We start from the raw sequence: 16,709 nt of genomic DNA on the forward strand, positions 1-16,709 counted from the left end.
AGAGAGGGAAATGATGATGTAAATGGAAACCATTATCAGCTGAGGAATCTGGATGGAGTCTCTCCCAGATTTTTTTGGATGATTGTTTCAACTTTTCTATTAGTCTGAAGTTATGCTTAATATTTTTGAATAAAAGAATAACACCTGTTTATTGTGGAAAATAAGAATACTGAAAAGCCACAAAGAAAAAGAAAAGTCATGAATAAATGCCCCAAACACAGAGATTCAATTTTAACAATTCGGTACAGGTCTTCTGGGTCACCCCTACTCCACAACAAATTCAGAAAGTGTATCTCAAAATACATGTGTCAGGTGTCATGCTGGGTTCTGAAGATAACACACCACCCTCACATTGGAGGAATCTACAGTCTAGAAAAGTTTCCACTTTATACATGAGTAAGCAGACTAAGCGGGGGGAAAGAGCACTTTGTTAAGGATTATGGACCTCACTGTCTGTTGAATATTTTTGTGTCATTAAGATTCTTTTATGGGGCTGGAAAGATGACTCAGCTCTTAAGATCACTTGTTGTTCTTCCAAAGGACCTGGGTTCAATTCCCAGCACCCACATGTAGCTAAAAACCATCTGTAACTCCAGTTCCAGGGGACCTGACCTCTGTAGGCATTGTATGCATGTGGTGCACTTACATACGTGTAGACAGAACACTCGTGCATATAAAATAAAAATAATAAATAATATACATATATTTTAAAGCTTCTTTTACAATATGATTTTCCAATTTAAAACAATGTTATTTTTAAATAAAATAATGTTCTTGCCAGGGGTCACATGGCTAGGTGACCTGCGTTGGGTTATGTGTTTGGCTAAGCCATTCACTTCCATAAGCATGTACTGAGCTGGTTGTAATCCCAACCACTCCAAAGGCTGAGGCAAGTTTGAGCCAGCCCAGGCAACTTAATGAGTCTCTGCCAAAAAGAAAAGCTGTATTGGATTATTTTGCATCGGGTCCATTTCTGTGCATCTTTGCATGCTGCTTTCACAAACCCATCTGGAGCCAGCATCTGTGCTTTCAGTCCTGGCTGCACACTTCCTAGCAGAGTTACTGCTCCACCTCTGTGTCAGTTTCCTCATCTGTCAATGAAGTAACATCACTTCACAGCGGTGTTAAGAGCTTAAATGAGCTGATAAATACAAAGGAGTTCACCAACTACCTTACCTACAATAACACCTGTCTAAGTGTTTACTCTGATTCAAATAGCAAAATTCTTACCATTGTATGTATGCATGTATTTGTACAGTTTGCCTTTTCAGGAGAGAGAGAGAGAGAGAGACAGAGACAGAGACAGAGACAGAGACAGAGAGGCAGGCAGAGAGAGACAGAGACAGAGACAGAGACAGACACAGAGAGAGAAAACTTCTTAAAAATTGAGAAAGTGATCCAGAAAAAAAGTTGATCAAAAGAACTCAGAACTTATAAATGTAATTATGTCCTTAACTGAATGTTTTCCATTTTGCTTTAGCCAGAAGGGGTCAAAAGGGAAAGTTATGCTGGCGTTACTCTGGACCCTAAGGGAATTTATGGTAAGAAAGATTATTTTGTTTTTTATATGTTGTATTTTTGCTGTAGTAATTAAAGTGTAACTTTATTTATATTTTATTTATTTTTATTTAATATGTACAAATGTATTGCCCGCATGTCGGTAGGTACACCCATGTCATGCAATGCCCCTGGAGGTCAGAAGAGGGCATTGGATTCCCCTGGAACTAGAGTTACTGATGGTTGTTAGTTGCCATGTGGGTGCTAGGAATCAAACTCCGGTTCTCTGCCTGAGCAGCCAGTGCTCTTAACTGCTGAGCCAACTCTCCAGCCCCTTAAAGAGTAACTTTAATGCAACTTAAAACACCATTGCTCAAAATGTTCAGTGGACAGAATCAACACCCACTGTTTCCATCACTACTTTTCTTGATAGCACATGATGCACTATAATCTGGATAATCAAGACCAAAAATAATTCCATTAATTATAAGTACAAAGCATTAAAATGCTAACATGTTTGATTGTCCCTTTTTAAAAACTGAATTTTGTTAAGTGCCACATGGATATGGCAATTTCAGCATGAAAATGTGTGTGTCCTTCAAAATATCATTTGTTTGGATAATCATTGATTTCAGCTATCTCTCCAGTTGTGGGGGAGCAGGACACACACGTGCGCGCACACACATAGCATCATTCAGTTCTACCAGGCTGTTCTTGAGAATACCTGCACTATCAGCACTGCACCAACAGGACTTGAGGGGTCTTTTCTCTGCACCCTTCCCCACAGCTGGCATTTCTCCCCCCGGTGCAGGGTGGCAGTTCTCAGGATGTAAAGTGATGTCTCTATTATTATTTCAACTTTCAGTATTCTGGTTACTCGTGACTTTAAGTATTTCTTCACATATTTGTTGACCTTGGAGCCTCTTACATGCCAATTGTTTATTCACAGTTTTGTACTTTTTAACTTTTCTCTTTAAGTTTTCTTTTGTATTTGTTCTTGATTTTTGTTTGGGAGGTACTTGTTTGAGCAACCATAAACCTTAATGGGCTTTGAACAGGAACTACTTATTCTGATGTAGTAAATACACCACAATGTCATCTTATGGTTGTTTACTTGGAAGGTACCCTTTATGAGGTCTTCCTCTACACTTAGTTCACAAAAGCATTGCTAGGTATTTTTCCCATTGATTTTACAGATTTAACTTTCAAATTACCAACTCAAAGCATAATGTCACAGGGGCCTTTTTATCATGCTCTGACAAGGAGTAAAATGTACTTCCTTAGTAATTAACTATAAATTAACTGGCAGCTTTCCCATCTGGTAGTCAGTGAGGGCAAAAATAGTCAAGACAGGGTTCTTGATAGTGAAGGTGGTGGAGGATCAACTGTAGATGGTCAAAAACAGCCTCTCTGTGCTAAGTATCACGCACTGAGCATTAACCATGTTCCAGGTTCTTTGTATTATTTTTATCCTTACAAAAATCCTTTCAGTACACTATTACTTCTATGTACCTAATGAGTAAACTGAGGCATAAAAAGGTTGGGCCTTCCTTAGTGTCACGTGCATCCTAAGCTCTTTGGACTCCAAGGTCTGTCATTCATACTTCAAACTTCATAAATGCCAGATTCCCCTTTTAATACAGTATCGTCAATGTTTAACAAGAGTTAAATAACAAAGAAGTTTCTTTTTTACAATAGTAATTTTTCAATATATATTTTTATTGAATTTCATGCATCTCAGATAATACATCCTAATCATATTTAGACCCACCTTTCCTATATGCATCCCCCCATAGCCTGCCTGCCAGATTTCATGCATTCTGTCATATATGTTAAAGCCTATAGAGTCAAGTTTATGTCCCCAGATATCTCTCAGTGTGAATTCATACACTGGAGCCTGTTCAGCCTATGTAACAACAAATTTATTGGAATTTTCATTTACTTTAAAATTTTTTTATTTAATTTTGGTGCATTTTATACAATACATTTTGATAATATCTAAATATTGTATTTATTATTCTTATTTTTATGCATATCAGTGTATTGCCTTCATGTATATAAGTGCACCTGTGTTCTGCAATGCCTACAGAGGTCAGAAGATGGCGTCAGATCTCCTGGAACTGGAGTTACAGATTGTTGTTAGCTGCCATGTGGGTGCTGGGAATTGAACCCAGGTCCTCTGAAAGAGTAGCCAGTGCTCTTAACTGCTGAGCCATCTCCCCAGCCCATCTTGATCATATTTTGACCCCCTCCCTTATCTGCACTTTCCCATAGCCCTCCACCAAAGTTTCTTGAGAAGCATTCTTGCATCTCTGCCAAAGCCATGTAGCTTATTCATGGAGTTAAAAAATGTGCCATTTACTTATAGCATCTCCCATTTTTCAAGGACTCTGTTAAGTGCTGGAGGCAGGTTCTCATTGTGACTGCCACGGGCCCTGCAGCAGACCTTCCTTAGTACACATCATACCACCACCAGGACTAGCTCTGGGGCCTTGAATAAGTTACTTTCTAAGCCCAGTTTCCTGATCTATAAAATTACAACAATAAATACAGACCTAGTATATGGTCCTGCTGTGAGGATGCGATGTAATCATGCTTTCAGTGAGTTTAGTGCAGTGCCTGGTACGCCATCAGTATAGTGACAAATAGTTTATCTTTTTTCCCTCTTTTGGAGCTGGCTGTATGTTTCTTTAATAATATTTTTATTTATTCTTTGAGAATTCCATACACATATACAATGTATCTTCTCCCCTCCAACATCCCCCTGGCTCCAACAAGACAGCTCCCTCCCAACTTTGTGTCCTCTTTTTTATCTTTTAAAAAAAAAAATTAGGGATGGAGAGATGACTCAGCAGTTAAGAGTACTTGACTGCTCTTGCAGAAGACTCAGGTTCGATTCCCAGCACCCACATGGTATAACAACCATAACTCCAGTTCCAGGGCCTCTGATGCCCTCCCTCTTCTGTCCTCTGCAAGCACTGCATAACATGAGTGCACTCACATACATGCAGGCATTGCACTCATATACATAAAATTTAAATTAATTCATTAAAAATTTTTAGCCCCCCAAGTCCAATCAGTGATGACTATGTACAAATGGGTATAGGGCCATCCACTGGGATAGGGGCAACCTACCAGTGGCTGAAAATGACTCTCCCTCTCCTGGCAGCCGTCAGCTGCTGATAGAGGTGAGGCCTTGGGAGCCCCTCCTACTATCCATGCTGAAGTCTGTGACTGGCTTGATCTGCCATCTTGTTCAGGCAACCACAGCTGCTGTGAGTGTGCAACAACCCTGTCGTGTCAGAAGACAGCAAGCCACAGTACTCCTCATCTTCTGGCTCTCACATCCTTTTTGTCCCCTCTCTCAAGGTGCTCCCTGAGCCTGGGGGGGGAGCTTGCTGTAGAAGCTCCATCCCTGTCTGGGCGGTCACAGTCACTTACTCTCACCACTTTAACAATTATGAATGAGTCCCTTCGTTAACCACTAAAATGGTTTTATGGCATAAAACAGGAAGTGATTATAATAGAAAAGTTCTCTGACACTGATATTCTAAATATTGTTGTATGCATAGAGAAAAGGTGTTTAAGTTAAACTAGAAAGGGAAGGCAGAAAGAATTTCAGGTCATGTTTCCCAGTGGAACCAGTGTACAAATCACCTTGCAGAAATTATACACTAGTTATTTTAGATTTCAATTCTAGGGAGATCTTACTGTCTTTGGGGAAATGGCACGCTACTTTATGCTGGTGGAAAAAAGTGATATAACCTATTTATTTTATATCTTATTTATTTTATAAGCGTACCACAAAATGTAATGTTTTATTTTAAGAGATTATACAATTCTAGGATTTGATTAAAATCCTTCACAATTTTTCTTTTGTTTTAAAATGTTAATAGTGTTATTATAAAAGTATCTTATTTTGGCTGGGCGTGGTGGCGCATGCCTTTAGTCCCAGCACTTGGGAGGCAGAGGCAGGCAGATCTCTGTGAGTTCAAGGCCAGCCTGGTCTACATAGTGAGTTCCAGGACAGCTGGGGCTACAGGGAGACCCTGTCTCAAAAAGACAAAAAAAATTATCTTATTTTGAAAAAGTCTTTGGCAATAGATATATAATCTGAAAATAGTTATTTCCCCTAAGAACTCTGTATAAATCTAATCTTTTTTTTTTTTAATTACAGGTATTGTTAGCAGACGAAAGGAGTTCCCATACAGGATTCCATTAGACTTGGTCCCCAAAACCAATGTCAAAAGGATTTTGAGTGTAAAAGGTAAATCAACAAATCCTATTCAAGACTGGGTATGTAGCTCATTTCCTAAAGTGACTGCTTAGCATGTAGGAAGCTGTGGGTTCAGTCCCCAGCACCACACAAACTAAGCATGCCTGTAATTCTGACATTTGGGAGGTAGAAGCAGGAAAGTCAGAAATCCAGGGTCACCTCCATCCACATAGTGAATTAGAAGCCTGGCCCACTTTGTCTCAAATACAAACAAATAAATAAATCTCATTGTTATTACCTTTTCACTTTGTGCTTTAAACCAAAATCAGATATGCTCATGATTATTCTTTCTCTGTTTTTCTGCATCCACACAAGTATCATTCTTTGAGAAAACCTATCTCCCATTCCCCCACCTTCAAACACAAGATCACTGGATCTATCATTTCCCCCACCTTCAAACACAAGATCACTTTTCCAACTGTCTTCATCCACTGACCTGATATAATTGGAAATGATTCTCCTATGATGGAGCAATGCCTATCTAAGCACAAATACTTCTTTAGAATGGGGTGCAGCAGCTATAACACATAAAGAAGTTCCCATGGTCTTAGTAGTCGGTCCTATACCACTGAAGGCTTTGTGACCCACAGTTGGCCCCTGAGATGCCAGCACTGCACTACCAAAGTACTAGTCCTGGGGGAAGGGGTGTTCATTCCATTTATGCTGCTGTAATGCAATACCTGAGTCTGGGTAATTTATAAAAGATGGAGCTTTAGTTCTCAACATTTTAGAGTTTGGGAAGTTCAAAATCAAAGTGATTCATTGTCTGGTGAGGGTTGTTTCCTGATTTCCCACATGCTGTCTTGTGGCAACATCATCACATGGCAGAGGGCAGAAGGGCAAAATGTCAAAAGGGGGGTAAATATCTCCCCATTCCTCTTTCATAAGATCATTAATCTCACTCATAAGGACCAAACCCATCACCTTGATGATTAGGTCAGCACAGGGATTGTGGAGGGACAGATACATTCAAATGGATCAGGACTTCTCTTTCCTCCAGGATTTTTACAGAAGAGGCAAATTTGGTGGGTTTCCCTGGTTTCCAGTCTTTACAACACAATAACACATCACCAATATGATAAAGTGTCCTGGCTACATTTTGTCTTTGCTAAAGCATTGGACTCACAGTGTGTTTGTGCTAGAAAGGCCCTTTTGAGCACATGCAACCCTGGTTGTTGGATTTTTTTAGAAAATTGGTTTATAGCCAGGCGTGGTGGCGCACGTCTTTAATGCCAGCACTCAGGAGGCAGAGGCAGGCGGATCTCTATGAGATCAAGGCCAGCCTGATCCACATAGGGAGTTCCAGGCCACCTGTAGCTTCAGGGGGACCCTGTCTCAAAAAGCACAACAAAAAAATTGGTTTGCCTGAGGTTGCACAGGGAACTGTAGACTCAGGAGTCAACACATTATCTCTTCAGCCTCTCTGCTCTGCTTCATGAGACGATCAGTCAGTGTGGTTCCCAGTGTCTACACCTAACTTAGTTTCCATGCAGTCATCTGTCTATGGTATTACCTTACCTACTACCACAATACAGAATATTCTCAGTCTTTTTTTCCCTCTTAAATTCTGGTCCCTAATCAAATCTCCTTTCTCCCCCAATTTCTGTGAAGCAGATTAAACTGCTTAGATTAAAAATGGAAGAATAGAGATAGTTGTTCTTCCATCTTTACAATAGACTATTGGAGGCTGGAGAGATGGCTCCAATAACAAGTGGTTAAGAACACTTGTTACTCCAGAGGACCCAGGTTTGATTCCCAGCACCCACATGGCAGCTAACAACTATCCACAACTCCAGTTCCAGGGGATCTGACACTCTTCTGGCCTCCATGGGCATTGCACACACATGGTGCTCTTACATACATACAGGCAAAACACTCATACACATAAAATAAAAATAGTAAAAATAATAAAAAATATTTAGAGCACACTGTTGGAAGCTGACAGAGTGGTTGTGTCTAATTTGTGTCTAATTTGTGTCTTTCTGTTTCAGGGCTACTTATTGGTGAAGTCCTGTCTGCAGTTGTGAGTAAGGAAGGCATTGATCTCCTAACGCATCTCCCCAAGGGTAGTGCCGAGGCCGAGCTGATGAGCATCATCCCAGTATTCTATGCTTTTCACTATCTGGAAGCAGGAAACAACTGGAACATTTTTTATCCTGATTCATTAACTAGAAAGAATAACCTGAAGAAAAAAATAAAAGAAGGTAAGAAATATTTTATACAACAATCTAGAGGTTTTAAGCAAATATTTTAATTAATATAATATGTTGCTATGAATTACATATATAATTAATTGTAAAAACATGTTGGCCTAAAAACAATCATGAGAGACACTCTTTCTGTAGTATTTTGTCTTAACTTACAAAAATGCCTGGATGAGAAACCAGACACCTGCCTTCCAAACTGCAAAGCACTTCCTTCCTCTTTGAATGAGAGCAGGGTGGTCTATAATGACTCCCAAGTCTAGTCATTCATATACTTCTTTTGAGGAGTTTGATGTTGGCCACAAAGTATGTTTGCTGCTCAATACCAAAGATAATTCATTGCCCCGGGGGCTGATACACATCCTCAGAGAAGTGGGAGTTAAGTGAAGTACTGTGCTTTTGTTTTTTCTGGTCCCTCTTAGGGATGGTGAGCATCATGTCCTATAAAAACGCTGACCATTCATACAGCATGTGGAAGGGGGGAAGTGCCAGTACCTGGTGAGTAACAGTTTTAACTTATGTTTTCACATGGTGGTTGATACAGTCGTTAAGAATAACAACCATGGGGCCACAAGATGGCTCAGTGGGTAAAGGTGTTTACTGCCAAGACTGACGACCTAAGTTCTGTCACTGGGACCTACACAGTGGAAGGAGACAACTGACTTCCATATCTTGTCCTCCAGATACGTACATATTCTCTCTCTCTCTCTCTCTCTCTCTCTCTCTCTCTCTCTCTCTCTCTCTCTCTCTCTTTCTCTCTCTCTTGATATATAAATAATATATAAATAAATAAATACTTATAAATAAACAAATAAATGCAAGAATAACAACCATACTGGATACTCTCTTATACAACTATACAACCCACATATGACCTAGAAAAGAGGTCTGGCTGCACCTTCAGATATATCCTGGATTTGACCACCTTTCACCAACTTCAGCACATCATCCTGATCCAAGCCAACATCCTCTCCTGTAGTCTTCTGACTTCAGACTTTGGACTTTGGCCCCCTAAGTCTGTACTCCACACAGAAACTGGAGCGGCTCTGTTAAAACATGTCAGGTCACACCACTTAGAACCATTCAGGAGCTTCTCCTCTTCCCCAGGGCGAAAACCAGTGCTTCATTACCAGAGCGCCGAGCTCTGTGCAATCTGGCTCTTCCTAAATTTTCCCCCTTGTTTCCTACGTTTCACTCAAGCCCCGTAGTCTCCTCACTGCTTCTCAAACACACCAGACATGCTTCTACTCAGGGCCTTTGCACTGACCACTCCCTCTGTGTGTCTGGTGTTTATTAAGAGTCACCTTAGTGAGGCCCCTTCTTTATCATCCTGTCTAAACTGCAACCAACCTCCACCTAACAACTATACCTTTCCCCCTCTGTTCCTTGCCCCCTCATCATTTATTGCAAGCCCTTATTTCACTTATCTATGTTCCCCATTAGAATATATGCTATATGTGGGCAGTCCCATGTGTTCCTAGTACCTGGTACATACCAGAGTCTCAATAATTATTTATTCAGTGACGTATAGTTTCCATAATTCTAATCATTTGGAAGAAAGATAGTCTAAATAAAGAATTAATAAAGCAGTCTTTTTTTTCAAAACATGCTATCATGCTTTGACAAAACAATAAAAACACAGTTGGCTGGGCAGGGTGGTGCACACTTACAATCCCAGCAGTGGGAGGAAGAGGCAGAAAGATCATGAGTTCAAAGCCACCTGGGCCACATCACAAGGCCCTGTCTCACAAAAGCAAAAGTCAAAACAAAACTTCCTGGGGTGTGAGGTGCTTTGTAGGCTCTACTGTTTGAAACATACTCAAGGAGTTTACAGGCTGCAATAATTTAAAAGTCTTGACAAGGTCTTGTTATGTAGCCCTGATTGACCTGAAAGTTGTTGTTTAGACCAGCTCTTAATTGCCTCAGTTGCCTCCTGTGCCTCCAGAGTTCTGGGATTACAGGTGTATGCTGCCATGCCCAGCAAGATGTACTAATAGAATTTTAGCTTTTGCTTAGAACGTCATCCTTGACCTCTTCTTTCCTGTAATCTCTCCTATACAGTCTCATCTTTGCCTATGACCTCCATCACTTCTATGCTGATGTCTCCCTAATCAATGTCCTGAGACCTAACTTCTCTCCTAGGCTCTGGATCCGTATTTTGAGGGTTCTGTGACCAAGGCCTTCAAACACAATGGATGCCGAATTCATTCTTTTCTTTATCAAACATGTTTCTCTGTCTCCTCAACCAGTGCACAGCAGTGCTCTATACCTTATCCTCCACCAATCAAATCAGAATGATCAGTTGGTTTTTTACCTCTCCTCTTTCCTTTTAGTTCTGTACCCCATGAATCACCAGGTGCCACAGACTATTCTTTACAATTGAGTCTAAACATATGTGGGTGGCTCACTTTTTAATATTTTATCTATTATTTTTATTTTATGTGTATAAATGTATTGCCTGCATGTATGTGCGTAAGTGCACCCGTGTCGTGCAATGCCTGTGGAGGACAGAGGAAGGTGCCGGATTACCTGGAGCTGGAGTTATAGATACTTGTTAGCTGCCATGTGGGTGCTGGGATTCAAACCTGGGTCTTCTGTAAGAACAGCCATTGCTCTTAACCACTGAGCCATCTCTCCAGTCCCCATGGGTGGCTCATTTTAAAAGACCCATGTGGAGTTTGAGAGGTGACAGTAGAGCACTTGCTGCACAAGCAGAGGACCTGAGTTCGAGTCTCCAGAACCCATGCAAAGCCAGGCATGGCAGCACTTGTCTCTAATCCTAGTGCTCCTTCAGGAAGATGGAAGGCAGAGACAGTGGAATCCCAGGAAGCTCAAAGGCCAACTAGCCTAGTGTAAGCAGCAACCAAGAAACCCTGTCTCAAGCAAGGTGGACAGGATAGACTGACACCCAAGGTGGCCCTCTGGCCTCCACACTCATGCCATGGCATGTTTGCCTACATTCACATAAACTCACACACACACACACACACACACACACACACACACAAGTAGGGCATGCCACACAGATGCTGACCACCAACATGCAGGTAAGGGTGAGGCCAGTGCAGACCAGAAATCACTGCAACAGGAACTGGGAAATGATGCCTAGAGAACTGAGTTCCTTTTCCCGATTCTCCCTCTGGGGACGTCACAAGTTGATTTTCTGTTCTGCTGACTTTCAGAAGAAATGGGAGGAGCAAGTAGAGAGACAAGTCCAAAGTAATATAAAAAGTGATGTTTTAAATAATCTGTAAGAGCAAAGATTAAGAACAACCTAACATCCCACAAAAAAGTAAACAGCCAGAACGGTTTTATGCATCTGTGGCAGAATGCTTTTATTTAATATATAAAATCATTTGTAGAATGATGAAACCGTATGCTAATATCAATCTCAAAGATATTCTATGGACAGATGTAGTGACATCGGCCTGTAACATCAACACTCAGAAGGCTGAGGCAGGAGGATAGCGATGAGTTTGAGGACAGCCTGAGCCAATAGGGAGTTTTAGGTGAGCAGGGGATACATAGAAAAATTTGTCTCAAAATTAAAAAAAAAAAAAAACCACAGGGAACTGGAAGATGGCTCAGCAGTTATGAGCATGTACTGCTCTTGCAGAGGACCAGGTTCAGTTCCCAACACCCACATCTAGTGGCTCACAACTGCCTGTAACTCCAGCTCCAAGGGATCCTATGCCTCTGGCATCTACAGGCACCAGCGCTCATGTTCACACACACACACATAATTCAAAATAAATTTTAAAAAACACACACAAAAAAGGCCTGGCATGGTGGCATATGCCTTTAGTCCCAGCACTTGGGAGGCAGAGGCAGGCAGATCTCTATGAGTTCAAGGCCAGCCTGTTCTACATAGTGAGTTCCAAGCCAGCTGGGGCTATATAATGAAACTCTGTTTCAAACAAGGAAAAGAGATGAAAAACGAGAACAGAAAAAATTATCAGAACAAAAGATATTTTATTATGTGAAAAAGTTCCACAGACAGGATGATGTAAATATGACTGTTATTTTTAGTGTGATGGAATGCATAGATAGACAAGAAATTTATGTACATGAGTTTACTATTTGGAAGCACATGTTAGCTTGTGTGCTAGCTAACAGTGCTGTGCTATTTACATTTGTTGACTGACTATCTGGAAGTAGTATATGCCTGGTGCAAGGTAACAGGGGACACAGACAAGAGGGAGAATTTTTATTGTTTTTATTATCTATCCTTTTGTGCTTTTGGAGTTTTGAAAGTTTTTTTCCCACTCAAAAATTTTTACTTAAAATGCATTTTTTAAAAATACATGGTGCATGCCTTTAGTCCCAGCACACAGAAGGCAGTGGCAGGTGGATTGCTGTGATATCGAGGCTAGCCTGGTCTACATAGGAAGTGCCAGGCCAGCTGGAGCTACAGGGAGACCCTGTCTCAAAAAAAACCAATAAAATAAATAAATAAATCAGAGCAGCTTATAGTGAAGACTCTTGGACAGCTTAAGAATAAAGGGGTGCTGAGGAGTAAAAGTCCATCCTGCCTGTTACTGTGTAGTGATACCATAGAAACAGACATTGCTTTCTGTCCAAGAGTTCACGATCATTAAAGAGTCCTTGCTGGGTGGCAAGTTCTGAGTCAGGGCAAGAGCTCAAGAGGAAGTGGGAGAGACAAGGAAAAGAAGTCGGGGCTCAGATAGGGATTCAGAGGCCAACTTTGCACACATTTTACAAAGTAGAACTGTGATTTTCCTCTTCCATATCTTGCATTTGTGGATCAGTGCTTTGACTCAAAACTGTTTGCTTCACCTCTGTTTTCTTTAATTTTAGCATGGAATCTTTTTTGTCACTAGGACTCAGTCTTTAGCTTCTGGTCTAACAATGTTGTAATCACCTGTGTTAGTCAAATTTGTTGACTGAATGTTTTGGAGATTTTCCAAATTACCACCCCATACCTGTTACCTTGTAAAATGGAGACTTATTCTGGAATTGTATATCTTAAATTTCTATTTTCTTTTAAAAAATAAGCTTGTAAGAAGTAAAACACTGGGGGCTGGAGAGATGGCTCAGTGGTTAAGAGCACTGATTGCTCTTGCAGAGGACCCAGTTTCGATTCCCAGCACCCACATGGCGGCTACAAACTGTCCTTAACTCCAGTTCCAAGGGAATCTGACACCCTCTTCTGACCTCTGCAGCATTGCACAACATGGGTGCACTCACATACATGCAGGCAATACACTCGTACACATAAAATGAAAATAATAAATAAAAATATATTTTAAAGAAAGAAATAAAACACTGGAATGGAAAGCCAGAAGGGATTCAATATTCCAAATATATATTTGATTTTGCTTTGAAGGTTAACAGCTTTTGCTCTAAGAGTACTTGGACAAGTGGATAAATATGTAAAGCAGGACCAAAATTCAATTTGTAACTCTCTTTTGTGGTTGATTGAGAATTGTCAGCTGGAAAATGGATCTTTCAAGGAAAATTCCAACTATCTGCCAATAAAATTACAGGTAAGGGAATCAATGTGTAAATTCACAATAGTTTAATTTACAGGTTTAAGATTCAACCCCATCCTATCATGGATAAATGAAAAAGAAAGGAAAAAATATATGCAATTGTCCCAGTTTTATTTCTGCTTCTGTGATAAACAGCTTGGCAGAAAGCAACTTAGCGGAGGAGAGGTTTATTTAATCTCACAATTCCAGGTCACAGTCCATCACCACAGGGGAGCCAGGAAAGCAGGAGCTTAAAACAACTGACTACATCACAAAGTCAAGAGCAGAGAGAGAATTGATGCACGTATCCTGATGCTCAGCTCTCCTTACACAGTCCAAGACCCAAGCCCAGGGAATGGTGCCACCCACAATGGTCGTCCCACCTCAGTTAATGTATCAAGTCAGTACCCACAGGCAAGCCCATGGGCAAACCTGATTTTAAGACTCTCTTTCCAGGTGATTCTAAATTGTATCAACTTGACAATCAAAACTAACCAGCACAGCAATCCAGCAAGAAACTCCTCTTGTGAACCAGAAAATAATATATTCGATATATGCTCTCAGTAGAGAAATTCTCAGCCAGCTCACTAGCAGCCAGATGAGTAATATCTTAGACATCTGGAGTAACAAACATTTAATGTACCACAAGATAAACTCTAGCGATCTCATAATAAGTAAAATGCACTAATTTGTCTACCTACCCCATGGTATTAAAACTAAACCTAAAGTTCAAAGCCTTCTTCTGGATCAAGGTTGTGTTATTAAGAGAGACTGAAGTCAACTTGTAGGTGAGGGCAATTGACGTCAATGTTTATTGCAGCGCTATTCACAATAGCTAAGTTATGGAACTAACCTGGGTGTCCAACAACAGAGGAATGGATCAGTATATGTACACAATGGAATTGTTTGTAGCCATGGAGAGCAAAGTAATGCCAATTTCAAGAAAATGTACACAACAGGAAAGTCATACTAAGTGAATTAAGCCAATCTCAGAAAGACAAATACACGTTTTCTCTCATTTTCAATTCCTAGATTTTATATAGATGCATAAAGTTATGTGTATATATATGAATGAAGTAGAAGCAAAACTTTCTGGAAAACAAAGGAGACTAATTGGAGGGGGTGGGTGGAAAAGGGGAAGGTATGGAAGCACGGGGGGTGTTCAACATACCATAGGTATTTGTACAAAACTTAAAAAGTGGATAAATTAATTTATTAAATCAAGTGCAAGTGATAGGGTTAGGGAGATGACTCAGTCAGTAAATTGCCTTCTCCACAAGCATGAGGACCTGAGTTCAGATCTCCAGCACCCACCTAAAAAGTCAGGACGGGGCTACAAAGACAAGTGGATCCTTGAAGCTCACTGGCCAGTCTAACTGAACTAATGAGCTCCAGGTTCTGTGAGAGACATTGTCTCAGAAAATAAAGGTGGAGAGCAATTGAGGAAGACACAAAGGTCAATGCCTCTACAGGCACATGTGCATGCACACACACACACACACACACACACACACACATGCACACACACCACACACACACAGTGAGATGAAAATCGATCTACAAACTTGAATAACAGAAATTACAACATAGCTTCAAGCTACCTCTGCAATATCTTTCTTCTATCACTTAAAATGTTTAAAATTCAGGGCTGGAGAGATGGCTCAGTGGTTAAGAACAGATGACTGCTCTTGCAGAGGACTGGGTTTGGTTCCTAGAACCCACATGGTGGTTCACAATAGTCTGTAACTCCAGTTCTGTGGGTTTTGATGCCCTCTTCTGGTCTCTGCAGACACTACATGAACGTGGTGCACTTAACATACATTCAAACAAAACACTCAAACACATTTAAAAAAATACAAAACTAATTTAATCAAAAAAATTTAAAGAGCCAATAGAATTTTTTTCTGCCTATTCCAATCCAATCTCTTTCATATCTGGTATTAATTACCTTCATGACTCAAAGCAGGTCTTATGATGAGCCTTTGTTGTACAGGAGGAGACTGGGGTTCCTGTAACACCCCAGAGCACCTGGCATGATAGTGTTACTTAAAGAATATACTACTATAGGGGCTAGAGAGATGGCTCAGTGGTTAAGAGCACTGGCTGTCCTTGCAGAGGACCTGAGTTCTGTTCCCAGCACCCACATGTCAGCTAACAACCATCCTAACTCCAGTTCCAGGGGATCTAACACCCACTTCTGACCTCTGCAGACATTGTGTGACACAGGTGCACTCACAGACATGTAGGCAATATACTTATACACATAAAATAAACAAAATAAAATTTTTTTTAAAGAATATACTACAATAACAGCTTTTCATAAGATACCCATCCGTGTACCCATCTGCACTCATTCAGCAGTTACTCAGTGAGCACCTAATACATGAGAAGACACTGTGGGGAAGAAGACTGGACCCCACACAGTATTCCTATCACAAGGGAGCGCATACGCTGGTAGAGAAGGTGGAGCGTGGGTGCTGTCATAAACTCTATCAACTCAGTTTGAACGTATGTGTGTGCTCATTAATTCATCTAGTCAGTGTCCACTGTATACATGTGACATGATAGATGGCAAGGATGCAGTGGTGAACAGAACACATGTTATGACCAAGGCCACAGAGCTCAGGGTCTAGCAGAGAAAACATTAAGGCTTTTCAAGTGTGTAATACATGTTAGGAAAAGAGAAACCCAGTTTCATTGAAAGCAGATAATCCAATCTAGATTGAAGGAGCTAAAAAGTTGAGTTACCTGTGCAACTCCTTGAGATGTAAGAGGGACATGGGAACAACACTCCGAGTCAACAACATGCCTTGAAGTTGTGTGTGTGTGTGTGTGTGTGTGTGTGTGCGTGTGTGTGTGTGTGTTGCCTGCAAATATGTAAATGCCTGCAGAAGTCAGAAGAGGGTGTCAGATTCCCCTGGAATTGGAGTTCCAGACAGTTATTAGCTGCCTGCCATGTAGGTGCTGGGAATCAAACCTGGGTCCTCTGCAAGAGCAACCTTAACCACTGGGTCATCTCTCCAGCCCCCAAGATTTTTACTGTTAACATAGTTCTCCTTTTTACTGAAATCAAAACTAACTCTCTCTCTCCCTCTCTCTCTCTCCCTCTCTCTCTGTATATGTGTGTGTGTATAAAATGTTTTGAAATACACATATATATTATAAATACATATACATGGTGTTAATGGCTGGTTGAGCTAATTAACATGTGTATTAACTCACGTAGCAAATTTTAAGTAC

The 16,709-nt window shown here is 40.7% G+C and overlaps 1 protein-coding gene across 1 annotated transcript in view; it reads left to right on the top strand.

The window, feature by feature from the left end:
• The window catches only part of LOC103734494 (complement C5-like), a 109,522-nt gene that overhangs the window by 59,710 nt on the left and 33,103 nt on the right, over nt 1–16,709 (top strand). The window contains exons 22-26 of the mRNA XM_029563683.1: nt 1,481–1,541; nt 5,675–5,764; nt 7,765–7,977; nt 8,400–8,475; nt 13,325–13,484. Coding sequence (XP_029419543.1) covers nt 1,481–1,541; nt 5,675–5,764; nt 7,765–7,977; nt 8,400–8,475; nt 13,325–13,484 — 600 coding nt within the window. The remainder of the gene's footprint in view (nt 1–1,480; nt 1,542–5,674; nt 5,765–7,764; nt 7,978–8,399; nt 8,476–13,324; nt 13,485–16,709) is intronic.

Source organism: Nannospalax galili, unplaced genomic scaffold, assembly GCF_000622305.1.
Source record: "Nannospalax galili isolate Female #2095 unplaced genomic scaffold, S.galili_v1.0 scaffold34, whole genome shotgun sequence".
In the NCBI taxonomy this organism is placed as follows: domain Eukaryota; kingdom Metazoa; phylum Chordata; class Mammalia; order Rodentia; family Spalacidae; genus Nannospalax; species Nannospalax galili.